Source organism: Aquarana catesbeiana, linkage group LG09 (genome assembly GCF_042186555.1).
Source record: "Aquarana catesbeiana isolate 2022-GZ linkage group LG09, ASM4218655v1, whole genome shotgun sequence".
Classification (NCBI taxonomy): domain Eukaryota; kingdom Metazoa; phylum Chordata; class Amphibia; order Anura; family Ranidae; genus Aquarana; species Aquarana catesbeiana.
Window position 1 is genome coordinate 234902352 of NC_133332.1, and position 26495 is coordinate 234928846.

Here is a 26495-nt window from a genome sequence, read left to right on the forward strand (position 1 = left end):
TTTCAGGTCAGCAACAAGAACGGGAGGAAGGTGAACGCTTTTTTTTTTTTTTTTTGGTTAAAGCAGTTTTACATTATTGGAGCACCTTTTTTCTTACTTGTTTACCATATGGTTAGTTCCACAGGAGAGGAGAGACAGGACTGGAAGCTATATTAGATGGAAGTCATCTGTATACGCGTTATATGCCAATTTGTAAAAAAGAGAGGCATGGTTGTCTGGTGAGTCCTAGTCTGCTGGGGAGTGCTGTTTGAACACTGGACCACTTTCTATTCATGGTGGAGAGATTGAAACTTTCTTGAGAAGTTTATTTAACCCATTCTCACCACTGCCTCCTGGCCCTTTAAGACCTTTTAAATGGCAGGAGGTAGACATGTGCAAAACAGAAAATGTGTTTTGTTTCGGATAGATTCGTTTTCGGAATTAGTTGCGTTTAATACTTTTCTAACGAATTCCACATTTTCAAAACTATTTAAATTTGGATCAATGGGAAAACTATCGACCAATCCGAATTCTGTGTGAAGAATAGCTGGTTGTTAAGGAGCGGGCCAGGAAGCCAGCAGCCACGTCCTTAATAAGTGATGACTCATCAGCTGTCGGTGGGTGGCCCAGCCCCTTGTGACGTCATCGACCCAGCATTCCCCAGTCAATAATGTCACAAGGGTTGGGGGGGCAACTGATGACGTCATTGGCACACTTCTCCCCCCATGTTGAGAGCATGTGGCCTGGTCTGGTTCAGGAGGGAAGGGGAGGTGCGTTCGCTCGTACCCCCCCCCCCCCTTTCCTTACCTGCTGGGCTGCATGCTCAGATAAGGGTCTGGCATGTATTTTAGGGGAGACCCCATGCAATTTTTTTTTAAACTTTGGTGTGGCACTTTATTTTTTTGCTTATTTCATTGCCGGCATTCTTTTGTGTGCATTCATCTGTCAGCAGAGAAGCCCCCTGACGAGTCATCGGCTGCCAGTCAAGTTCCTCCACCCCAAACTCGCATCTATGTCTTTGTGTTAAAGAGTGATAGTGAATCCGCACAGTGGAGATAAGTGCAACTATAGCTCAGAATTGCTGCCTCCACAGATGCAATTACCACCACGGTGGAAAAAGGTGTGTTGGAAGGAAATTTGGTGTGGGTGTGGCGCGATTCTGGTATCAGGCGGGGTACCATGTCTTTGTGTACTGGTCCAAATCATTTGGTGGAGGGGGGATTATGGTGGGGGGGGGGGGGGGTTGTTACTCAGGGATTGGGCTTGGCCCCTTAGTTTCAGTGAAGGGAACTCTTAAGGCTTCAGCATACCAAGACATTTTGGACAATTGAATGCTCCCAACCTTGTTGTAACAGTTTGGGGATCGCCTTTTTCTGTTCCAACATGACTGCACACCATTGCACAAAGCAAGGTCCATAATTACATTGATGAGCGAGTTTGGGGGTGGAGGAACTTGACTGGCCTGCACAGAGTCCTGACCTCAAGCCAGGCCTTCTCGTCCAACATTAATGCCTGACCTCACAAATGCGCTTCTGGAAGGTGGTCAAACATTCCCATAGACACACTCCTAAACCTTGTGGACAACGCTCCTAAAAGAGTTGAAGCTGTTATAGCTGCAAAAGGGTGGGCTCAATATTGATCCCTATGGACTAAGACCGGGGTGCCATTAAGGTTCATGTGTTTGTGTAAAGGCAGGCGTCAAAATACTTTTGACAATATAGTGTATATGCACCATGTTGGCTTGAAGGTTAAATTGTTACAGGATGGACTAATCGTTATTTAAGCACTGGAGTTTAAAGTTTATTTAGAACTTTGGCATGATGGACTAATCTTTATTTGTCATACACTTGGTCAGTTTAGTTTTTACAGTGGTGCATATTTTATATAATGCACATTTAATGTTAGCAGTGCCTTTTTTTTTTTTGCAAAATCTTTTTTATAAAGTTTTTCATTAGCATACAAAATTGCCCACACAGGGGCCAAACATTGCCCGCGCAGGGGCAGATCCTCTGATGCGGCAACAAACCACAACAGGGCACATTGTTCAACATAAACAAACTACCTCTGATGCAGCAACAGACAGGCAGCGTCTTTTTAATTGCTATAATATTTTACATATTTTGGGTACATTGAATTGAAAGCTGCAGCAATATTCCACATTGGTGTCTGTTTATGAAGCATTGAAAAAATTTCACTGCTTCATTCTCCGGCATTCTCAGAGGAGATCCTCTGGGTGCCAGTTTATGAAGCTTTGTAGATCGCTTCCCCTTTGGAGGAGTGAAGTGATCTACAAACGCTTCAAACAGTGGAGAACGGCCCCTGATACTGGAATCTCGTGAGACATAATGAGATTACAGTACCAGAAATTCACAGAAACACAGAGATGTCAGTTTATTAAGCAGTGATAAAATTATCACTGCACAGTACACGGGCAGATGGCGTGGTTAATGCTAATAAAATAAAGAGTCATAATACATTATATATATATATATATATATATATACTGTTTCCCTGAAAATAAGACCTAGCGTGATTGTCGGTGATGGCTGCAATATAAGCCCTACCCCCCAAATAAGCCCTAGTTAAAGTCCTTGTAAGTCTTATTTTCAGGGTAGGGCTTATTTTCGGGGAAACAGGGTAGGGCTTATTTGGGGGGTAGGGCTTATATTGCAGCCATCACCGACAATCACACTAGGTCTTATTTTCGGGGAAACAAGGTGTGCGTGTATATATATATATATATATATATATATATATATATATATATATGTGTATGTCCCTCTTCGTTCCTCCCAAGACCTCCTGCTCTCTAGCTCCCTCATCACCTCCTCCCATATCTGCCTCCAGGCCTTCTCCCGAGCCTCGCCCATCCTCTGGAATTCCCTACCCCAATCTGTCAGACTGTCTCCAAATTTATCCACTTTTAGGCGATCCCTGAAAACTTTCCTCTTCAGAGAAGCCTACCCTGCCTCCATCTAACAACTGCACTATTTTCTCCATTAGCTCATCCCCCACAGCTATTACCCTTTTGTATAACTTGACCCTCCCTCCTAGATTGTAAGCTCTAACGAGCAGGGCTCTCTGATTCCTCCTGTATTGAATTGTATTGTAATTGTACTGTCTGCCCTAATATTGTAAAGCGCTGCGTAAACTGTCGGCGCTATAAATCCTGTATAATAATAATAAATATATATATTATATATATACATACACACACACACACACACACATAAATATGACAGGGGGGCATGGTTACTGTCTTTGGGGGTCTGATCGAGGTATAAGGAAGTTAATAATCTTCCTCTTTCCTCCTCAGATCCTTAGGGATTCTCTCTTCACTCCCCGAATCTCCATGCCTGAGCTGGTGAATCGGGGAGGTGAATTCTGACTCAGATCGCCAGTGAAGCGCTGAGATCGCAGCTTCATAAACTGGTCGTTTCTGTGTCAGTCAATGAGGATTCTCAGTGTGCGGAGATGATCGGCGGGAGAACATGTTCAAACACGTTCTCCCCCGATTATCTCTGTTTCATAAATTGTTTGTGGACTGTGATCAGTGGCGATCCTCGGGATCACCGCTGTTCACTGCTTCATAAAAACGGACACCTTTGTATTAATATTTTTGGGGTATTGTATGTCTGTAGCACAGAGTTGGGTGATTACATTTAGGTTGACACAATATTATATGATATTATATATATCATCATTTGTAGCCATCATCACTTCTATGGTACATGAAAGCCCACCAACAGAGCATAGTCATTCACCTTTCTGATTGTTCTGGGAATTTTGGTCTGTGTTTAGGAGGATCACAACAAAGTTTCGGCATGTCTGAGAAGCTGAACAAATGCATTTGGAGCAATTACTATAACCGACTACAAGTGAACAATCAGAGGTGGCAGATGAGATCAAGATAAAAAGCTGTTATAGATAACACAACACTGCATGATACACCAGTGGATGATAAAGAGAGACACTTAATTAGGGGCAGTCATAGACTGTGCACGCTGGTTGATTTGTTCCAGATGGATCAAAAACAGAATGTGAAATAGGCAGATAACATCACAAGAAACTGCTGAGATTATCCAGTTTAGAACAGGCAAGCGCCAATTGCTAGATTGTCCCATAATTAGATATCAGTCGGGTGTGAAGACACAATCTAAACAGATGATATGGCAAAAGGTTAGTGTCTGATTAAAGGAAAATAAAGTCAGCCATAGACAGATCGAAATTCAGCTGGTTCAGCAATAACCAACTAAATTTCGATATATCTATGGGCAGGCCGGTTGTACTGAAGTCAGTCTATTTATTTTCGTGTGATCACTGTCGACGGCTATAGCCACCGGCAGTGATCATTGCATTTTGATGGTGAAGAAACCTCCCACTGTTAGAATACAATATTGCAGCAGTGTTGATGGGGGAATCAAGTGTGGTTGAAGGAAAGAAAATTACATAATCTATGGCCAGCCTAAGAGTGGTTTGGAGTACATTTTTAGTTGATTTCTTTTTTAAAGTGACCCTATCACTACACTAAACTTCCAAAAAAAAAACTATACCTGTAATAAAAAAAAAAAAAAAAAAAAAAAGAGAGGAAATACCTACCTCTCCTGCTGCCCACACCAATTAACACCATTAAAATCATAAAGAATTGTCCATTGACATCTGCAGGGAAACTGGATCTGCTGGGTCCCTCACAGTTTTCACTGCTTCCTCGTAGCAATCACCACATCGTTATGGTATACTGTAGTGATGTAGAGGTGTGAACTTTCGTCCTGTGAGGCCAACAAGACAGTTTATCTGTTAATGTCCAACTATTCCTAAAACATTGTTATTGGCTGAACTCAGAAACAATAATTTCATATGCTTGGGTAACCTTAGACATATAAAAATGTTTACTCTAAAACAGGGGTCTCCAAACTTTCCAAACAAAGAGCCAGTTTACTGCTCTTTAGACCTTAAAGTGATTGTAAAGTTTTTGTTTTTTTTTTAACAAAAAACATGTTATACTTACCTCCTCTGTGCAAGGGTTCTGCACAGAACAGCCCCAATCCTCCTTTTCTGACGTCCCCCCCCGGTGCTCCTCCTCTTCTCGAGTGCCCCTCACCGAGAGCCGCTTTCCATGGGGGCACTCGTGCGGGCACTCTCCTGAGTCCTGCTGCTGCGTCCAATGACACAGACAGCAGGACTCGGCCTTGCCCCCCCAACTCCTGCATCACTGGGCTTGATTGACAGCGGTGGGACAATGGCTCTTGCTGCCATTGATCTATCCTATGCTGTGCTCGTGCCCGACGCTGGAACATTCGGGCTCAGGTAAGAAAATGGAGGGGGGGTTCAGTACAAAAGGTTTTTCACCATGAGGTTTTACAACCCCTTTAAAGGGGTTGTAAAGGCAGGTTTTTTATCCTAAAGCATTCTATGCATTAAGATAAAAAAACCTTCTGTTTGCAGCAGCCTCATCAGCACCCCCTTATTAATTACCTGAGCCCCTTCTCTCTCCAGCAATATCCATGAGTGTCTAAAGGCGTCTAGGACACCCCTCCTAATTGGCTGAGATACAGCAGTGGCACCATTGGCCCCTGTGGCTGTCAATCAAAGTCAGTCAGCCAATCAGGGGAGAGAGGGGGCAGGGCCGGTGATCCTCGTCTGAATGGATACACGGAGCTCTGACTTGGCTCGGGTGCCCCCATAGAAAGCTGCTGGCTGAGGGGGCACTCGATAGGAGGGAGGGGTCAGGGGCAGCAAAGAGGGACCCGAGAAGAGATGTTTGTTATTTAAAAAAAAAACAAGACTTTACAATTCACTTTAAAGTGTGGCATGTAAGAGTAGAAAAAGGAATATAGAATTATAGACTAATGCCCCAACGATGGTGTCAGTGAGAAGAATAGTTCCTCATCATTGGTGTCAAGGGAGGAATAGTGCCTCATCATTGGGGTTACTGGAGGAATAGCGCCCCATCATTGGGGTCAGTGGAGGAATAGCGCCCCATCATTGGGATCAGTGGAGGAATAGCGCCCCATCATTGGGATCAGTGGAGGAATAGCGCCCCATCATTGGGGTCAGTGGAGGAATAGCACCCCATCATTGGGGTCAGTGGAGGAATAGCACCCCATCATTGGGGTCAGTGGAGGAATAGCACCCCATCATTGGGGTCAGTGGAGGAATAGCACCCCATCATTGGGGTCAGTGGAGGAAAAGTGCCTCATAAGTGGGAGAACTAGTGCCCCAAGGGCCAGATAAAGGCAAGCAAAGCGACGCATCTGGCCCCCGGGCATCTGTTTGGAGACCACTGAGTTAAAAGAAGTTAATTTTTCCCCAATCATATTCACCTCTGAATTCTCTCTAAATCTCCCATGTCCTCCTTAAAGTGCAAGTAAACAACACTATCATTTTCAGCCAAGGAAGCTGCCATCTTTGCCTCTGTTTAATCTACAACTGCCATGATGCTGCACCTGTGATCAGTTATGACACCAGCCATTGGATGGAATGACAGTTTGGTTGAGAGCACAACCAATGGGAGTGTTACATTTCCAGCACGTGCCGAAAATGAAACTATTTTATGGATGGGTTTACTTCCGCTTTCAGCTGGCCATACACTGGTAGATTTTTATACAGACATTTGTACAAAGAATCTTGTTGCGTTCAATAATGCTATCACAGACTTGACAAATTCCAATTGAAAGTACTTCATATTATTATTATTATACAGAATTTATATAGCGCTAACAGTATGAGCACCGCTTTATAATATAAAGGGGGGCAGTACAATTACAATACAGTTCAGTACGGAAGGAATAGGAGGACCCTGCTCATGGAGCTTCCAATCTAAAGGGAGGGGGAGGTGGTACAAAATGTAATAGCTGTGGAGGATGATTTGATGGAGGTGACTCAAGCAGTTTTTAGGTGGAGGTGGGGTAGGCTTCCCTGAATAAAAGAGTTTTCATGGATCGCCTAAAGGCAGACATGGTGGAGGCTGACTGGACATACAGGTTTTGGAGAAGTCCTGAAGGCAAGCATGGGAGGATGTAACAAGGCTTTTAACATTCAATTTTGGAATAAATGGAACCTAATAGTATTTAATTCAAGAATTTTTTTTCCATCCTGCTCCTTTGATTAGTTTTATCACTAAGGTGAAAAACAATCATCGATATGAGCCCATTAACTAATAGAAAATTGAACAAATGTTTTGAAAGCGAAAATTTGGAATACAGTTCTACTACCTTGTTTCCCCGAAAATAAGACCTAGCGTGATTATCGGTGATGGCTGCAATATAAGCCCTATACCCCAAATAAGCCCTAGTTAAAGTCCTTGTAGGTCTTCTTTTTAGGGTAGGGCTTATTTTCGGGGAAACAGGGTAGGGCTTATTTGGGGAGTAGGGCTTATATTGCAGCCATCATCGACAATCACGCTAGGTCTTATTTTCGGGGAAACAGGGTAGTGTATGGCCAGATTTCCATTGCACTGTTTAGAACTGAACCCCATAGTTAAAGCATGGACTTACAAGCCAATTACATCCAGCTATATACCAACTAGGCAAAGCAGTAGCTTCCTGACCTTATGGTACTACAAATCCCAGCACATTTCAATGTCCTTCTGGGAGTTGTAGTTCCCCAGCTACTTGTGGGAGCAAAGAATGCCTACTTCTGCTCTCCGCCATGGGAATTACACCTGAGCCCCAGAGCCAGGCATGGCTGCAGACTTGTTAAGACTGATGTTCCCAGGACGGGGGAAGAAAAGTGTCTCTTAGGGCTTCTCATGGGAATTGGAGACAGTCCAAGAACACAGAGACTCTTCTCTCTATGTGAACTCATGCGTGGCAGTGAATGTGTTAAATGGTGGAAAGCCAGTTCTCAGCCAGACAGGTAAACTAGTAAAAGGAAAAAAAAAAAAAAAAAAAAAAACTCTGTCATTGCTCTGTCTCATCCCTTGAGCAGCAGACTCTGATCTTCCCACGCTGCTTTGAGATATACAGCTCTGTCCTGAGCTCAGGGCCACCCGCTCACTAAGGTCTGCTGTGCAAATATCATGGGGCATTTTGTGTGTATGTGTGTGCCTGGGGAAGTCAATATTTGTGCTAGCTATTTAGCCATGGTGTGCATCTTCGCTCAGGTTAAGATCCGGACCAGCCCTAAGTGCCAAGCGGAGGTGATGGTACGTGTTTACACTGCGGCTTCTGGGCCTGGGAATAACCTTTCTCGCACGCCCTGACCTGGCCACTCTTGGCACCTGAGCGTTGGGAATTCTTTGGCACACAGGATGCTGGGATCCGTCTGTGCAAAAGAAGTTCAGGGAAAGGGTTGAGCTGGAGAGAGATGCTCAAAAGGCAGCTCTGTTTTTCTGCACATTAGTGCCAGAGGACCAACGTTCCACCACTGCTGGGTACTAAGCTGTTCTGCTTGAACAGTCTGCTAATGCCATCTGCCCAACATCCTCAATACTGGCAGAGGACAGGATACCAATGCCTCACCCATAGCCATATGACTAGGGGCTGAATCATAACAAGACTGCTTTTAAAGGAGCAAAAAGGTAAAGTTTTAAGAGGGATGTGCTGATGTTACCATGCTGCTAGGATCACGGAAGGACAGGCGTATACACTATAGCCAGACGGCTTTTTTACATGCTGTTTGTTATGCTCTTAAGAGTAAGTGCATTACCTATTTTTATTAAATGTCATACTGGTTTTTACACTATAGCGAGTCTTTTTTCCTTTCTGGGTTAACTTTGAGTCCCCTTATCGAATGAGATTGGCTCATTTGGACCTGGTTTAAAGGACCTAGACCATCTGTCCTACTCCATCATAGGAGAGATTTTCCTGGATGAGAGCTGTTATCTGATTCTGATTAACAAAGCAGAGAAGAAGGCGCTTCTAAGTGTAGTAATAAAACACTTTAATGAGAAGGAAGGGTTAAAAACACTTACAAGATGGAAGTGAAAAACAGACTTATCAATGAATCCATAACATCCAGCGGAATGCCTCCTGGGAGTGAGACAGCTGTAGGTGGAAGTTCCAGCCAACCAGCGGTGGTAAATACTGTCTCTCTGATCCAAGATGATTCAAACCAACCATTGGTTTGAAGAAGGAGTGACTAAGCATGCTTCAAAACATGTACCGCCCATTCTGACGTTACTTCCGGTTGCCTGGATTCCATGCTGGTCCTGACAGCACAGCCCCCCATCTTGGATCAGGATTGGGTTCCACAGAGAGTATAACAAGCATGCTTTACTGTGTATACAGACTGATTTTACTGTTGTTGGTTTAGTATCTCTAACTCTCCATTATCTACCAAAAATTGAAACAAAATGATGCTTTAACTTTAAAGATCAGTTGATCTCAGTTAAAAAAATAAATATATATATATATATTGCTCATCATATTATTATAGTTATTACTAATAAGGTGTATAGTGTCAACAATAATAATTTCAAAAATAATTTAAAGAGAACCAGTCACCAATAGGCATTTTTAGTAATTTGTAGTAATCTCAATCTTCAATTTTCACTTTTACAACAAAGACATCTTTCCTCTCAGGCATTAAGTCATTTTGATTATTTAGTTACAGTCTCTTCAGAGACTCAGTGCAGACATTCATAAAACAATGATACTTTAAAGGTTCTGTAAGCATCTCAGGGGGAAGGAAACCCACGGAGAGGGTATGAGTACTGGAGCTGTAATTGTTAAAATTTACAGTGTGTCAGATATCAGACTGGAGCTCAGCCAGGCGACAGGTAAATTCTCCAATAGGCTGACACTTCTGCTTCCACAGGGAGAGAACACAAGTAAATAACAGCACACACAGACATCCCTGAGAGGCAAGGCTGCATTTTTAGAACAACTTAAGAAACAAGATTCAATTCTTACAAAAATCTATTACAAATTAGATCTTGTTAATTTCCTTACCGTTCCTATTTATATATTACTATAGCACTGGCTGCTTGACACTTGAAACATAGTTCTCATATAAGGGTGTGGATGGTGTGTAACTTACTTCTCTTGAATACAAAAGTCCTGAAGAATATCTGCTAAATCTCGAGGAAGCTTCTCCTTGGGTAGTCCGAACTTCAGAGCCCAGCATCCAGCTGTCTGCCTATCACAATAGCGGAATAGCAGGGCAATGCATTGCTCCTGGAGCCAGTCATTATCTACAACTATACTCTGCAAAATAAAAAGAGTTTCCAGTCAAAAATAAATATGTTGCTGTTAAAGAAGAACTTCAGGAACCTTCCAGTCTGTTCATTGTGCCAATTCAGAAAGCGGTAATATTATATCCAGAAGTAGAAGAGTGATTTTACTGATTAGCAAAAGTGTATGTATCACAAAAATTACAAATCATTTGGCATGGAAAAAAAAAGGTAAAAACATATGTATTTCCATGTATTTAGCTGCTTGCCTGGACACTCTGTCAGTTAAAAAAAAAAACAAAACAGCCAGTCTCTAATAGAAAAGCACCAACACTAAGGCTGGGTTCACACCTATGCGTATTGGATGCGGCTTACACCGCATCCAATTCGCATGACATTTTAAAATATGTTTATTTGAATGAGGCTTTTTCACATATGCGCATTGAATTCGTACTCCGCATTGTCCAAAAAACGTGTGTGTTTTCTGGGCAAATGCGGTGTGAATTGCAAAAACATTATCTTCAATGGGAACACATCTGATTCGCAGATGCATTCCGTTGTGAACAGGATAAAATCCTGACCTGATCCTGATGTAAACCTGACCTGATCAAAAACTGATGTGAAACACTGAACTACTTCTTTGTCAATTAGCTGTGAAAACTGAGCTTCAATTCGCACCGCACATGTGTGAACCCAGCCTAAGCCCTCATTTACACTACAGCTTCTAAACTTGAGTTTAGGACCTTTTGGCTTTTTTTGCCGAAGCTCCGAAACTCAACTCCATAAAAGCCTATGTGTCCATGTACACATAGGCTTTGACAAGAGTTTGGAAGTTTCTGCGGTTAGGGGAGGTTCAACCTCCCTCTCCTGAATGCGGAAGAATTGTGTTCAGAATAGGTACGTTCTGACCGCCGGCCACAAAACCGTGGTAAAAAAATCGCTGTGTGTAAAGGAGCCCCGAGTCCAGCTGTCTGTGACTCAGATTTTCGCTCTCTTGCAGAGAATTAACAGCTGAAGATTCTTCAGTATTCAACATGTCAGGTTGCATTGGATAACTATGTTCCCTACTGCATGATTGGTTTCCAACTATTGGATTCTTGCAGAGACATAATAGTGCTGGAAGTAGAAGATTCTTTGGCTGGTGTAGCTCTGCAAGACAGTGAAGATCAGAGTCACCAACAGGACCGGTGAGCATTATTACTCTTCTTTTAAAGGCTGGTTGTTTTTTAATGTTATTTTTAGTTGCTTTAAAGTTAGTACCAATAGGTCCAAGGGGATATGCATATCTGAAAGTAAAAAAGAATATTACAGGTTCCCTTTAGGCCTACCTGTGATTGAGATGAAAATGAAGCTGCACATCAACTGCCACCCATTATCAATAGTCACCCCTACACGCACGCACACACACAAGCCCACATACAGTATCTCACAAAAGTGAGTACACACCCCCTCACATTTTTGTAAATATTTTATTATATTTTTTCATGATCACAAAATTGCAAAAAAAAAACACTTTGTTACAATGTAAAGTAGTGAGTGTACAGCTTGTATAACAGTGTAAATTTGCTGTCCCCTCAAAACAACAACACTCAGCCATTAATGTCTAAACCACTGGCAACAAAAGTGAGTACACCCCTAAGTGAAAATGTCCAAATTGGGCCCAATTAGCCATTTTCCCTCACCGCTGTCATCCTTAGTGTTACAAGGTCTCAGGTGTGAATGGGGAGCAGGTGTGTTCAATTTGGTGTTATCGCTCTCACGCTCTCATACTGGTCACTGGAAGTTCAACATGGCACCTCACGGCAAATAACTCTCTGAGGATATGAAAAAAAGAATTGTTGCTCTACATAAAGATGGCCTAGGCTATAAGAAGATTGCCAAGACCCTGAAACTGAGCTGCAGCATGGTGGTCGAGACCATACAGCGTTTTAACAGGACAGGTTACACTCAGAACAGGCCTTGCCATGGTCGATCAAAGAAGTTGAGTGCACGTGCTCAGCGTCATATCCAGAGGTTGTCTTTGGGAAATAGATGTATGAGTGCTGCCAGCAATACTGCAGAGGTTGAAGGGGTGGGGTGTCAGCCTGTTAGTGCTCAGACCATACGCCACATGCTGCATCAAACTGGTCTGCATGGCTGTCGTCCCAGAAGGAAGCCTCTACTAAAGATGATGCACAAGTCCGCAAACAGTTTGCTGAAGACGTCAGAAGATCTGAACTCCTGTGGAGAACACAAGGTACCTTCCTCCCTTCCAGTCCCAGGACCAGGCTGCAGGACCTCTCCAGTGCTTGGATCAGGTGTCTGGCAGGACCATACCATTCCACTGCTGGGACTGCAGGACATCTTCCCCACTGCCAGCCCTGTGATCAGACTACAGGACTTTTCCCCCTCTCCCTTCAATTCCCAGGATCAGACTAGAGAACTTCTCCCCCTTCCAGTTCCCGTACCGGCGGGGCCTTTCCCTCTTGATCTCCTGACAGGATACTCCACGGTCTTGAGGTGCCACGGAGAAGGTGACCATCCAGAAGTTTGCAACCATGCTCATCGTTGCTCACCCTAGCAGGGACATGGGGTCCGGACATCCCAGGGTCTGACACACCAAGGAGGAGGACCGTTCTAGATACATCCCCATTTTATGCGAACTACCCCTGCAGGGGTATGAGGATCTGATGAGTGGGGAACTGAAGGGGAGCACGAAGGTCACTTCACGCTGTTTGCACAAGATTTTTACCTATGAATGATATTCGCACAAGTCACTTTGGAAGATTTCACTTATAAATTAGCACTAGGAACTGGACTTATATAATACTGATTATTTTGCACATGAGACTTTAGTCCATTTGATGAATTTACACGATTTGTTTACACATACATTTATTCAAGGTGCATTTTTGGATACACATGTAGAGATCTAGGATATCCTATACAGAGGATTATTTCTATATACAGTGGGGACGGAAAGTATTCAGACCCCCTTAACTTTTTCACTCTTTGTTATATTGCAGCCATTTGCTAAAATCAAGTTCATTTTTTTTCCTCATTAATATACACACAGCACCCCATATTGACAGAAAAACACAGAATTGTTGACATTTTTGCAGATTTGTTAAAAAAAGAAAAACTGAAATATCACATGGTCCTCAGTATTCAGACTCTTTACTGTGACACTCATATATTTAACTCAGGTGCTGTCCATTTCTTCTGATCATCCTTGAGATGGTTCTACACCTTCATTTGAGTCCAGCTGTGTTTGATTATACTGATTGGACTTGCTTAAAAAAGCCACACACCTGTCTATATAAGACCTTAAAGTTCACAGTGCATGTCAGAGCAAATGAGAATCATGAGGTCAAAGGAACTGCCTGAAGAGCTCAGAGACAGAATTGTGGCAAGGCACAGATCTGGCCAAGGTTACGAAAAAAATGTCTGCTGCATTTAAGGTTCCTTAAATGGAAGGCGTTTGGGACAACCAGAACCCTTCCTAGAGCTGGTAGTCTGGCCAAACTGAGCTATCGGGGAGAAGAGCCTTGGTGAGAGTGGTAAAGAAGTGGTAAAGAAGAACCCAAAGATCACTGTGGCTGAGCTCCAGAGATGCAGTCGGGAGATAGGAGAAAGTTGTAGAAAGTCAACCATCACTGCAGCCCTCCACCAGTCGGGGCTTTATGGCAGAGTGGCCCGACGGAAGCCTCTCCTCAGTGCAAGATACATGAAAGCCCGCATGGAGTTTGCTAAAAAAACACCTGAAGGACTCCAAGATGGTGAGAAATAAGATTCTTTGGTCTGATGAGACCAAGATAGAACTTTTTGGCTTTAGTTCTAAGCGGTATGTGTGGAGAAAACCAGGCACTGCTCATCACCTGTCCAATACAGTCCCAACAGTGAAGCATGGTGGTGGCAGCATCATGCTGTGGGGGTGTTTTTCAGCTGCAGGGACAGGACGACTAGTTACAATCAAGGGAAAATAGGATTTTTTAAAACAGCTTACCTGTAAAATCGTTTTCTTTCGATGGACATCACGGGACACAGAGCCTCAGTAATTACTGATGGGTTATATAGGTATCACTGGTGATTGGACACTGGCACACCCTAACCAGGAAGTTCAACCCCCTATATAATCCCTCTCCCTTGCAGGGATACCTCAGTTTTGTAGCTAAGCAATATAGTGTAGTAGAAGAGGGGCGGGACCTCTGTGTCCTGTGATGTCCATCGAAAGAAAAGGATTTTACAGGTAGGCCGTTTTTAAAAATCCTATTTTCTTTCTCGAACACCACGGGACACAGAGCCTCAGTAATTACTGATGGGATGTCCCAGAGCAATGCTATCTGAGGGGGGGGGAACCACAACCAAGTAGGGTGCAATCAGACCTGAGGACCCTGTACCGCTGCCTGCAGCACACTACGCCCAAAGGCGATATCCTCATGCCTTCTCACATCCACCTGATAGAATCTGGTGAATGTATGGACTGAAGACCAGGTTGCGGCCTTGCAGATTTGAGCCATAGAGGCCCGGTGATGCACTGCCCAAGAAACACCAATAGCCCTTGTGGAATGTGCCCTGATCTGAAAACGGAGGAATCTTCTGTTTCAAACCATAAGCTTGAATGATCAATTGTCGAATCCATTTAGAAATGGTAGCTTTTGATGCTGCTTGTCCTCTACTGGGACCGTCTGGCAGCACAAACAAAGCATCCGTTTTGCGAATCTGAGCAGTCGCTTCCAGATAGGCCTTAACTGCTCTTACTACATCCAAAGAATGTAATGATCTTTCTTCCGGAGAACAGGGATCTGGAAAAAAGGAAGGTAGAACAATGTCTTGGTTTAGATGAAAATCTGAAACCACCTTCAGTAAAAAAACTAGGATGAGGGCACAGTACCACTCTATCCTTGTGTACAATCAAATAAGGCTCTTTACAGGAAAGAGCTGCTAATTCTGATACTCTTCTAGCAGAAGAGATGGCTACCAGAAAAATTAACTTCCTTGTCAGCAAGACCAAAGGAATCTGACGTATTGGTTCAAAAGGCTGTTTCTGTAATACAGACAGAACCAAGTTCAAGTCCCAGGGGTTTAGGGGCACTTTAACCGGAGGATTAAGACGCATCACCCCCTGCATAAAGTTTCGGACCAAAGAATGCGAAGCAAGTGGCCGTTGAAATAATACTGATAAGGCCGAGACCTGGCCCCTGATGGTACTCAAGGCCAGCTTCATCTCTAATCCCAATTGTAGAAAATCAAGAATTCTACCAATCACATATTTTCTGGGATGCCAACCCCTGGATTCACACCAGGATATATAAGCTTTCCAGACTCTATGATAAATCATTCTGGAAGCTGGCTTCCTTGCATTGATCAAGGTAGATATCACAGGACCTGAAAGCCCATGACTCTTCAGAATGTGGGTCTCAATAGCCAAACCATCAAATTTAGCATTTGTAAAGCAGGATGGAACACTGGACCCTGAGATAACAGGTCTGGGCGTACCGGTAGTGTCCACGGGGAACCCACCGTCATCCTTACTATTTCCGCATACCACGTCCTTCTGGGCCAAGCGGGGGCCACCAGAAGTACTGACTTCCTTTCCTGCCTGATCCTGCGAAGGAGTCGTGGCAGTAGCAGAATAGGCGGGAACGCATAAATCAGTGAGAACCGATGCCACGGAATCACCAAAGCATCCGTCCCACCTAAGACACTGGCGTAAAAACTGAGGTATCCCTGCAAGGGTGAGGGATTATATAGGCGGTTGAACTTCCTGGTTAGGGTGTGCCAGTGTCCAATCACCAGTGATACCTATATAACCCATCAGTAATTACTGAGGCTCTGTGTCCCGTGATGTTCGAGAAAGAAAGATGAATGCAGCCAAGTACAGGGATATCCTGGACGAAAACCTTCTCCAGAGTGCTCAGGACCTCAGACTGGGCCAAAGGTTTACCTTCCAACAAGACAACAACCCTAAGCACACAGCTAAAATAACGAAGGAGTGGCTTCACAACAACTCCGTGACTGTTCTTGAATGGCCCAGCCAGAGCCCTGACTTAAACCCAATTGAGCATCTCTGGAGAGACCTAAAAATGGCTGTCCACCAACGTTTACCATCCAACCTGACAGAACTGGAGAGGATCTGCAAGGAGGAATGGCAGAGGATCCTCAAATCCAGGTGTGAAAAACTTGTTGCATGTTTCCCAAAAATACTCATGGCTGCATTAGATCAAAAGGGTGCTTCTACTAAATACCGAGCAAAGGGTCTGAATACTTAGGACCATGTGATATTTCAGTTTTTTTTTTAATAAATCTGCAAAAATGTCAACAATTCTGTGTTTTTCTGTCAATATGGGGTGCTGTGTGTACATTAATGAGGAAAAAAATGAACTTAAATGATTTTAGCAAATGGCTGCAATATAACAAAAAGTGAATAATTTAAAGGGGTCTGAATAATTTCCGTCCCCACTGTATGTGTTTTTTTTTTGGTTTAGTATAAACTTCATATATATATTTTTTGCATACAAGTCTTTCCCTCTTGACATTTTGATCTATTTTTATATAACCACCCCTCTGGATTCACATATAGGGATCCACTGAACCGTTTCACACAGGGTTAGCCAAAGCACACCCTGTGTGATGTCTTAGCAGGATGACCTTAAAAATCTATTAATTACAAAATACACTTGCCTGTAACCAGTAACCTCACATGGTTAGTGGAACGTCACTACTGGAGGTCACTCTCCATTTGATAGGCAGTGCCACTTACCTGTGCACATATATAATAGTGCACATACACTGTGGTTCAATTAAGCACTTGCACGTAGTTAGTCAACACTGGAGATCACTCTCCAAGTGACAGGCAGCGCCACCCACCCCTGCATATATATATATAAACTTATTTGGTTCAGATGGTGTCAAGCATGTGTGGCAGCTACCAGGTGAGGAGTACAAAGACAATTGTGTCTTGTCTATAGTCAAGCATGGTGGTGGGCGTGTCATGGTCTGGGGTTGCAAAAGTGCTTCCGGCACTGGGGAGCTACAGTTCATTGAAGGAACCATGAATGCCAACATGTACTGTGACATACTGAAGCAGAGCATGATCCCCTCCCTTCAGAGACTGGGCCGCAGGGCAGTATTCCAACATGATTACGACCCCAAACACACCTCCAAAATGACCACTGCCTTGCTAAAGAAGCTGGGGATAAAGGTGATAGACTGGCCAAGCATGTCTCCAGACCTAAACCCTATTGAGCATCTGTGGGGCATCCTCAAACGGAAGGTGGAGGAGCACAAGGTCTCCAACATCCACCAGCTCCGTGATGTCGTCATGGAGGAGTGGAAGAGGACTCCGATGGCAACCCGTGAAGCTCTGGTGAACTCCATGCCCAAGAGGGTTAAGGCAGTGATGGAAAATAATGGTGGCCACACAAAATATTGACACTTTGGGCTGTATGGGTGTACTTACATTTGTTGCCAGCGGTTGAGCCATTAATGGCTGTGTTGAGTTATTTTGAGGGGACAGCAAATTTACACTGTTATACAAGCTGTACACTCACTACTTTACATTGTAGCAAAGTGTAATTTCTTCAGTTTTGTTACATGAAAAGATATAATAAAATATTTACTAAAATGTGAGGGGTGTACTCACTTTTGTGAGATACTGTACATACAGTATCATTTACACATAATTCAAGAAAGAAGGCATGTTGCCTGTAACAACAAACTTTTCAATTTTTGGTACATTAAATTTGAAAATAAAAGATCACTTTTGTTTCCAACAGGCAACAGAAACCCTTTTTTACAGATGAAGTTTTATTAACTCATCCCTACATACAAAGGAGAATGTACAATGTACAAACAGTGAATTTTATGGATATTGGAATATGGTTTATACCTAGAGAACAATACCATTCCATGAAAACAAAACTTGTTTATAGAGCAGTGGGCAGAACATCGGTTAAAACCAGCCATAGATGGATCAAAATTTGGCTGGTTTCCCAGGTATAAGCGGATCAAATTCGGCCAGTTCCTGCTAAACGAGCCAAGTTTCAATCCATCTACTAATCGACTTAAGTACAACCAGACTGTTGGGTTTTTCTGTGTGATCACTGCCAGCGGTTATAGCCACCAGCAGTGAACATTGTATTCTGACTGCGTGGAAACCTCCCACAACCTGTATACAATAGCACAGTGATTCCCCCATCAACATTGACTGTGTTGATGGGGGAATCAAGTGATTTTCTTTGCTTCAAACTATGGTTGAAGCAAAGAAAACTGCATAATCTATTGTTTGCCTAAGTGGTCCATTGTGTTCAAATGCCTTCAAGGACACTGTCTGCATAGTGTGCATGTTCTTACTGTGCTTGTCTGCTTTAAGTACTTTGGTTTTCATTTTAATGAATACTGGTAGTTTTAGGCAAACCTGTTCTTTTCCAGATTCAGAACAAATTTTCAGGTTCAATTTGGAGCAGGAGGCGACACTAAATACATGTTTTCCACATGCTGCCCAGCCTATGCTACCCTAAAAAAATGTAAATGTTGTGACTCAACACTGTGGCACAGTTTGCAAAGGGCTAAGGAAGCTTAACCCACCCCACATGGCAGAGCTACATTGTAGAGTATACGTTTCTATGTCTCTTTTTCAGCTCTGGTTGGTGAACAGAGTGGTATAGGGTGCAAATGGAAGATGAAATTGTACGCCTTAGGCCAGCCATAGACGTGTCAAAAAGAGAACGTTACATCTAATAAAAAACTAAAATGGCAGATAGGATTGTGCCATTATTTGTTTCATTTTTCTAAATCCAGCATGTTGAATCAGGCAGTTTCAATTGCAGCATGAAAATCGCGCGTCGCAGCTGGCACACTAATAATGCGAAAAACGAACTAAGGATTTTCGTTTGGTTTTCAACTCTTCTATGGCCGGCTTTACTCTCTCTGCTCTAGCCTGCTATTTAGCCTAAAAATAAGCAAGGGGAAGAGTCAATTTAACTGGTTCCTTCTCCTGTAATTAGTCTTGGAGTTCATTGATAAAGCAGTTGTATGATGTTGCTGCATCCATACCGCCTCATTAAAACAGATAAAAGAGAACACTGGGCACTTACAGGGGTTGGACAAAATTAGAGGCAAATTACCAGGTAAAAAACTAAATTATTACCCAATATGATGTTGGACTGCCTTTGACATCTATGACGGCCTGAATTCTCTTGGGAACTGACAAATATAAGTCTTGGATGGTGGATAATGGAATCCGATACCATTCTTCATGCAAAAATCGCTCCATTTTTTGCAGAGATGCCAGAGGCGGAAAACGAGCCCAAACCTTGTTCTCCAAAATTGATCATAGTGGCTCTATGATATTGAGGTCAAGTAACTGCGGCGCACAGGGAAGACGTGATACTTTGTCTGCATGCTTATCAAACCACGATTTGACAACACCAGCTGTGTGAATTGGAGCATTATTGTCTTGGCGCTCTCTTCAGCAAACAATGTGTGCAAAGGGTTCACTTGGTCGCCAAAACTTGTACATAGTCGTTGGCAGTGACTCTACCTTTTAAGGTCCTGACAGGTCCTGCAGAATACCAAGATATGGTTGCCCAAACCATGATTGTGCCACCACCATGCTTTACCATTGGCACAAGATAGTCCTGATTATAAGCTTGGGACAGTGTTCACTACACGTAAACATGCCCAGTGGTTGGGTACAGTGTGAAGCTCGATTCATTGGACCATATTACAGTCTTCCATTGATCGATAGTATACGATTTATGGGTGTTGCAACACTTTCTCCTCTTCTGAGCATTAATATCGGTCACTACTGACTCGGCAATTGCAGCTCACCTGTTAATGTTTTGCTCATGGAGTTCCCTATGCTTAGCTTTTATGGACATGGGCTTTGGAGGACAGAGATTGAACCCTGCAGTCACTTTTGCAGCAGTTGTTTTCTTATTCCGGGTCACAATCCTGCGCAATATCCTTTTGTCTCTTTCGGTCAGTTGACCGCGCTTATGCTTATCAGACAAGGTTTTCCCCGAAGCTGTATATGCCGTCATAACCTTTGATACTGTACCTCACAACACCAAAAATAAATTGTCAATTTCAGTCACAGAGGCACCAGCTAAACAGGCACCAACAATTTGCCGTCTTTGAAACCCCGTAAGCTCTGACATGACTCCATATTACTAGCAGCGCATGTAGTGAATGACAAAAGTGAGGCTTCCCATCTGTTAGCTAGGTGTCTCATCACACAGCGGAAGCAAAAGAATGTTACATCACTTCAGCTTTCAACGCAAAACATTTCACACCTGCATGTAGTGTATCCATATTTTTGTCCAAACCCTGTAGAAAGCACAGCAGTGTGCTTGACAAATGTGCAATGCAGTATAAATGAAGAAGGGAAAAAAAAAAGCAAAGAGTGTCATGTGACATGCAACTGGCCCCCCTCCAAGCACAGCATATCTCTGCTGCATAAGCAAAGAAAACACCATGACACCGCAGACTGCACTTTATGAATGGGCAGTAAAATGAAGGCCACGCATGCCCATAAGGCTCTGTTTTGTAATTTTTTAAACCAAGCAAATAAAAACAAGTTAAAAAAAAAAAACGCAGACCACTTACTTGTATGGAGTAACCCTTCACAAAGCGATATTTCATCTCTATTATAATTATTACCTCTTGTATCTCTTGACCTTCCCTCTTAGATTGTAAGTTCTAATGAGCAGGGCCCTCTGATTCCTACTGTATTAAAGTGTATTGTATTTGTACTGTCTACCCTCAAGTTGTAAAGAGCTGAGTAAACTGTTGGTACTTTATAAATCCTGTATAATAATAATAAATTACCCTCTTTAGTATTTATCAGTTGGATAGAATGACTAGATTGTAATCTGCTGAGGCAAACAGGATCTGATATGAATAGTTCTAATAACCCTGTACAGATAGGTGTAAAATAAATGAGGAGGTAGTCATATCACTTTTATTTAGAGATTAGCAATATCATGTCCTTCAAAATACGAATAATATTGATATAACAGCTAGAGTCTGAATACGATTAGTAGCTTTGGGGCAATACAGACAATTTTCACTGGAGACACAATGATAAGTCTATTTCCCACTAATTCAACAGCTGTCAGGCTTTCTGATATATCTGTTCCGTCTAAAGCTGAAGGGCCAATGTCCGGGAATGCCTGAACTAAAGGCCCTGTGTCAGATGTTAGAACAAAACAGACACAACCCCAGTGACCTCTGTGCGTTCTCACAGCCTGACACTGATAAGATGTTTACCTCACAGATGGGGGGGTGATAGAATTACCTGGACATGGTCACTCCAGTTCTCCTCCGTCATTGTTTTCTGGAAAGTAAAATTGGAAACCATGTTTTTGTTAGTAAGACATGATATATGCTTACATAATGCTGTACCATGTAAGAATTAAAGTGACATCACAAAGCATCAGGGAACAGGGAAGGAGGGCATTCTCAAGAACCAAAGGGCATATCCAAGAGATGCTGGGACTTCAGTTCTCATTAGTACATTATTGTAGAAATTACAATGTGATCCATGGAGCTCATTGGCATTGGTGAGACAGCTCTCGAGAAAAAAAAGTATTTCTTAAATGGGTAACCTAAACTACAAATCCGAAAATAAAACCGCAGTAAGAGCGTGAAATCAACAGCCTCTTCCACCTTTGATTTGGTACTCTTACTGCTGTTTTATTTTTTATTTTTGAAAAAAGGTACCTTGTTAGGTACCAATGACATCAGCTAGTGGAAAGCAAATAGTGGCATTATAATATAGCATTAGATTGACCTGTAGGCATTATATCAAAAAGACAATCGATAGAAAAGTGGTATTTTTGTTATAGGTAGGTCTGGTGGGCTGTGAAAGTACCTTAGTTCTTATGTCTTAGATGCTACAGCAATTTCTCCTATGTTCTTGTCCACCTGGAAGTTTTGTGTGTTCCAGGTACTACTGTTACATTCTTTATAATATAAAAGTAGATTTATAAATCCTACAAGGAGAGTGGGAGCCCCTCATAAAACATGTGCAGAATCGGGAACTCAACACAGAAATCTCACCAATAGAGTCCTTGAAAAACAGAAGGCTAGGTGGTTTAATTCTCCAGTAGAAAAATGGATTAATATATTTGGTAAAATTTAACTATCACTTAAAAAGTGTTCCTCCAGCCAAAGCTTCTTTAGCTTGGGATGGTAAAATGAGAAAGAGGTCTTCTTTTATGTTTTTTATTGCTGTTTTGCCCCCACTGGGGAGACCTTCCCTTACTCTTAACCCTTCAGAGACACAGCAGTAGGTGGAACTCTCCACAAACTTAGTGTAACCCCCACCTTTTAGTTATTTCTGGGTCAGCAATACCCATTGGAAGATTCCACCCATACTACTGACAATAGTCACCAGGACATATAGGGGCTTATTTACTAAAATGGAGAGAGTAAAACCTGGTGCAGCTCTGCATAAAAACCAATCAGCTTCCAGGTTTTTTTTGGTCAAAGCTGCACCAGATTTTGAACTCTCCAGTCTTGGTAAATCAACCTCATAGGGAGGTTAGAGCTCCTCCATAGGGACACAGACCGCAATAAAAACCCTCTCTCACTCTCGTGAAAACTAAAAAAAAAAAAAAAAAATGTTTTTGTCTGATGTTTTAACATTAAATATTTCAAAATAATTCACAAATTATAAATCCACGAATAGCTAAAACCTACCTCTACAAATCTCTTATGCATGAGGTATTTCAGGGTGCCCATATGACGCTGGTTTATTATATTTGAACAGATAGCTGGGGAAAAAAAGAGCTTTTTCAATTTATAAAAGACAAAGTGCATGACATAAACATACTATGCAAAATAAATAATAATAATAATTGCAAACAGGTTTGCTGTAGTACTCATATGAGTTTTTGTTTACCTGTAAATCATTTTTGACATTTAAATGCTTGCTTTTCTCATGAGAAATATCACAGATATGTAAGCTTTGTATCTAGTGCTTGTATATCAGACAGTGCAGCCAGCGCCTTTGCTAAACAACTGCTGCCATAATCTACCCGGAATTAATTATTCTTTTAGGTAAAAGGCATTTACAGAGCTCATTGCATTGATATCAGAACAGTAAAGAGGAGATAACTGTGATCTACATACAGCATGCATATGAAAGAAGACAATACGGCTACTTCCACAATTATACAGTGCATCCGGAAAGTATTCAGAGCGCTTCCCTTTTTTCACATTTTGTTATGTTACAGCCTTATTCCAAAACGGATTAAATTCATTATTTTCCTCAAATTTCTACAAACAATATCTCATAATGACAACGTGAAAGAAGTTTGTTTGAAATCTTTGCAAATGTATTAAAAATATAAAACGAAAAAAAATCACATGTACATAAGTATTCACAGTCTTTGCCATGACACTCAAAATTCAGCTCAGGTGCATCCTGTTTCCACTGATCATCCTGGAGATGTTTCTAAAACTTGATTGGAGTCCACCTGTGATAAATTCAGTTGATTGGACATGATTTGGAATGGCACACAGCTGTCTATATAAGGTCCCACAGTTAACAGTGCATGTCAGAGCATGTCACTGTAGACCTCCGAGACAGGATTGTATGGAGGTACAGATCTGGGGAAGTGTACAGAAAAATTTCTGCAGCATTAAAGGTCCCAATGAGCATAGTGGCCCCATCATCCGTAAATGGAAGACGTTTGGAACCACCAGGACTCTTCCTAGAGTGGGCTGTCCAGGCCAAACTGAGCAATCAGGGGAGAAGGGCCTTAGTCACGGTGGTGACCAAGAACCCAATGGTCACTCTGACAGAGCGCCAGCATTTCCCTGTGGAGAGAAGAGAACCTTCCAGAAGAACAACCATCTCTGCAGCACTCCACCATTTAGGCCTGTATGTTAGAGTGACCAGACAGAAGCCACTCCTCAATAAAAGGCACCTGAAGGACTCTCAGACCATGAGAAACAAAATTCTCTGGTCCGATGAAACTTTGGCCTGAATAGCAAGTGTCATGTCTGGAGGAAAGTAGGCAAAGCTCATCACCTGGCCAATGCCATCCCTACAGTGAAGCATGGTGATTGCTGCATCATGCTGTGGGAATGTTTTTCAGCGGCAGGACTGGGAGACTTATCAGGATTGAGGGAAAGATGAACATACAGAGACATCCTTGATGAAAATCTGCTCCAGAGTGCTCTGGACCTCAGACTGGAGCGAAGGTTCATCTTCCAACAGGACAACAACCCTAAGCACACAGCCAAGATAACAAAGGAGTTGCTATGGGACAACTTTGTGAATGTCCTTGAGGGGCTCAGCCACAACCCAGACTTGAACGCGATTTAACCACTTAAGGACCAGCCTCGTTTTGGATTTTAGGTGTTTACATGTTTAAAACAGGTTTTTCTGCTAGAAAATTACTTAGAACCCCCAAACATTATATATGGTTTTTCTTCTAACACCCTAGAGAATACAATGGCGGTCATTGCAATACTTTTTTTTGCACCGTATTTGCGCAGCGGTCTTATAAGCGCACTTTTTTTGGAAAAAATTCACTTTTTTGAATAAAAAAATAAAACAACAGTAAAGTTATCCCAATTTTTTTTAATATTGTGAAATATAATGTTACGCCAAGTAAATTGATAACCAACATGTCATGCTTGAAAATTGCGCCCGCTCGTGGAATGGCGTCAAACTTTTACCCTCAAAAATCTCCATAGGCGACGTTTAAAAAATTCTACAGGTTGCATATTTTGCGCTACAGAGGAGGTCTAGGGCTAGAATTATTGCTCTCGCTCTACCGGTCGCTGTGATACCTCACATGTGTGGTTTGACCACTGTTTTCATATGCGGGCGCTACTCGCGTATGCGTTCGCTTCTGCGCGCGAACTCGTCGGGACAGGGGGGTTTTAAAATTTTTTTTTTAATTTTTATTATTTATTTTAAAATATTTTATTTATTTTTACACTGTTTAAAAAAAAAAAAAATGTGTCACTTTTATTCCTATTACAAGGAATGTAAACATCCCTTGTAATAGAAAAAAGCATGGCAGGACCTCTTAAATATGAGATCTGGGGTCAAAAAGACCTCAGATCTCATATTTACACTAAAATGCAATAAAAAAAAAAAAAAAAAAAAAAGTCATTTAGAAAAATGACATTTGAAAAAATATGCCTTTAAGAGGCGTGGACAGAAGTGACGTTTTGACGTCGCTTCCGCCCAGCAGTATCTTGGAGACGAGTGAGCGCCATCTTGGCCTCACTCGTCTCCAGACACACAACGGCAGAGGACACGATCGCCTCCACCGCTACCGACGGCTCCAGTAAGCGGCGGAGGGCACCGGATCGCGGCAGGAGGGGGGGTAGCGCGATCTGCAAAGATTTTAGACAAACTTATATCATGTTGAAATTATGGGGTATTGTTTGTAGAATTTTGAGGAAAATAATGAACTGAATGAATTGAATCCATGGAATAAGGCTGTAACATAACAAAATGTGGGAAAGTGTATAAAAGTGCACTGTATGTGAATAAATGCCAGCCTTACTGCGAGTATTTAAATTTTAGATAGGGATTAGTGGATCAAATCATCCGCTTGCCCTTGTATATTTCAAAGACGCGATTGCCCAGCTCTGCCCCTTTCACAAGGCTATAACAAAAGCTTCACTCTATTATAGCTGGAATCCCCAATTATATATTTATTTATCATTAAAGTAAACCTGTCACAACAAACCTGGCTAATTCAAACTGATCATGATATGAAAAATACATAGAGGTCATCTTGAACAGGGGGGGGAGAATAAACATGGCCTCAGGCTTGGTGGTTAGTAGGAGTCATCGTGTCCCATCATTGGTATAGTGGGAGGAATAGTATCCAATCATTTCTACCAGTGCAAGAAATAGTGCCCCCACTGTTGATGTCAGTGAAAAGAATAGTGCCCCATCACTGATATTAGTGGGAGGACTAATGCCCCATCATTAATTTCAGTGGCAGAATTTATGTCCCACTGTTGAGGTTAGTGGGAGGAATAGTGCCTCATATCATTGGGAGGATTAGTGCCCAAGGGCCGGATAAAAGATAGCAAAGGGCAGCAGTTTGGAGGCCACTGATCATTTAGAAAGAATCTCATAGCAATCCGTTAATACAAATCTACTGTCAGCTGAAATTACATACAACTCCTAACTTTTACCCAAAAAAAAAAAAAATTTGAAATTTACCTCCCTATTAACCTTTAAGACCCCTTTCACACTGGGGCGATTTGCAGTCACAACAGAGCTAAAAATAGAGCCTGCAAAGAGCCCTGAAAGAGCCGCTCCTGTCTCCTCAGTGTGAAAGCCAGAGGGCTTCCACACTGGAGCGGTGCGCTGGCAGGACAGTAAAAAAAAGTCCTGCTAGCAGCATCTTTGGAGCGGTGAAGGAGCGGTGTGTAT

At 42.4% G+C, this 26495-nt stretch overlaps 1 protein-coding gene across 2 annotated transcripts in view; it reads right to left on the minus strand.

Moving 5' to 3' along the window:
* The window catches only part of EXD3 (exonuclease 3'-5' domain containing 3), a 491324-nt gene that overhangs the window by 275519 nt on the left and 189310 nt on the right, over nucleotides 1-26495 (minus strand). For both annotated transcript variants that reach the window (XM_073599974.1, XM_073599975.1), the window contains 3 exons: nucleotides 22781-22854; nucleotides 21375-21413; nucleotides 9961-10127 (listed from right to left, as the gene is read on the minus strand). In XM_073599974.1, coding sequence (XP_073456075.1) covers nucleotides 9961-10127; nucleotides 21375-21413; nucleotides 22781-22854 — 280 coding nt within the window. The remainder of the gene's footprint in view (nucleotides 1-9960; nucleotides 10128-21374; nucleotides 21414-22780; nucleotides 22855-26495) is intronic.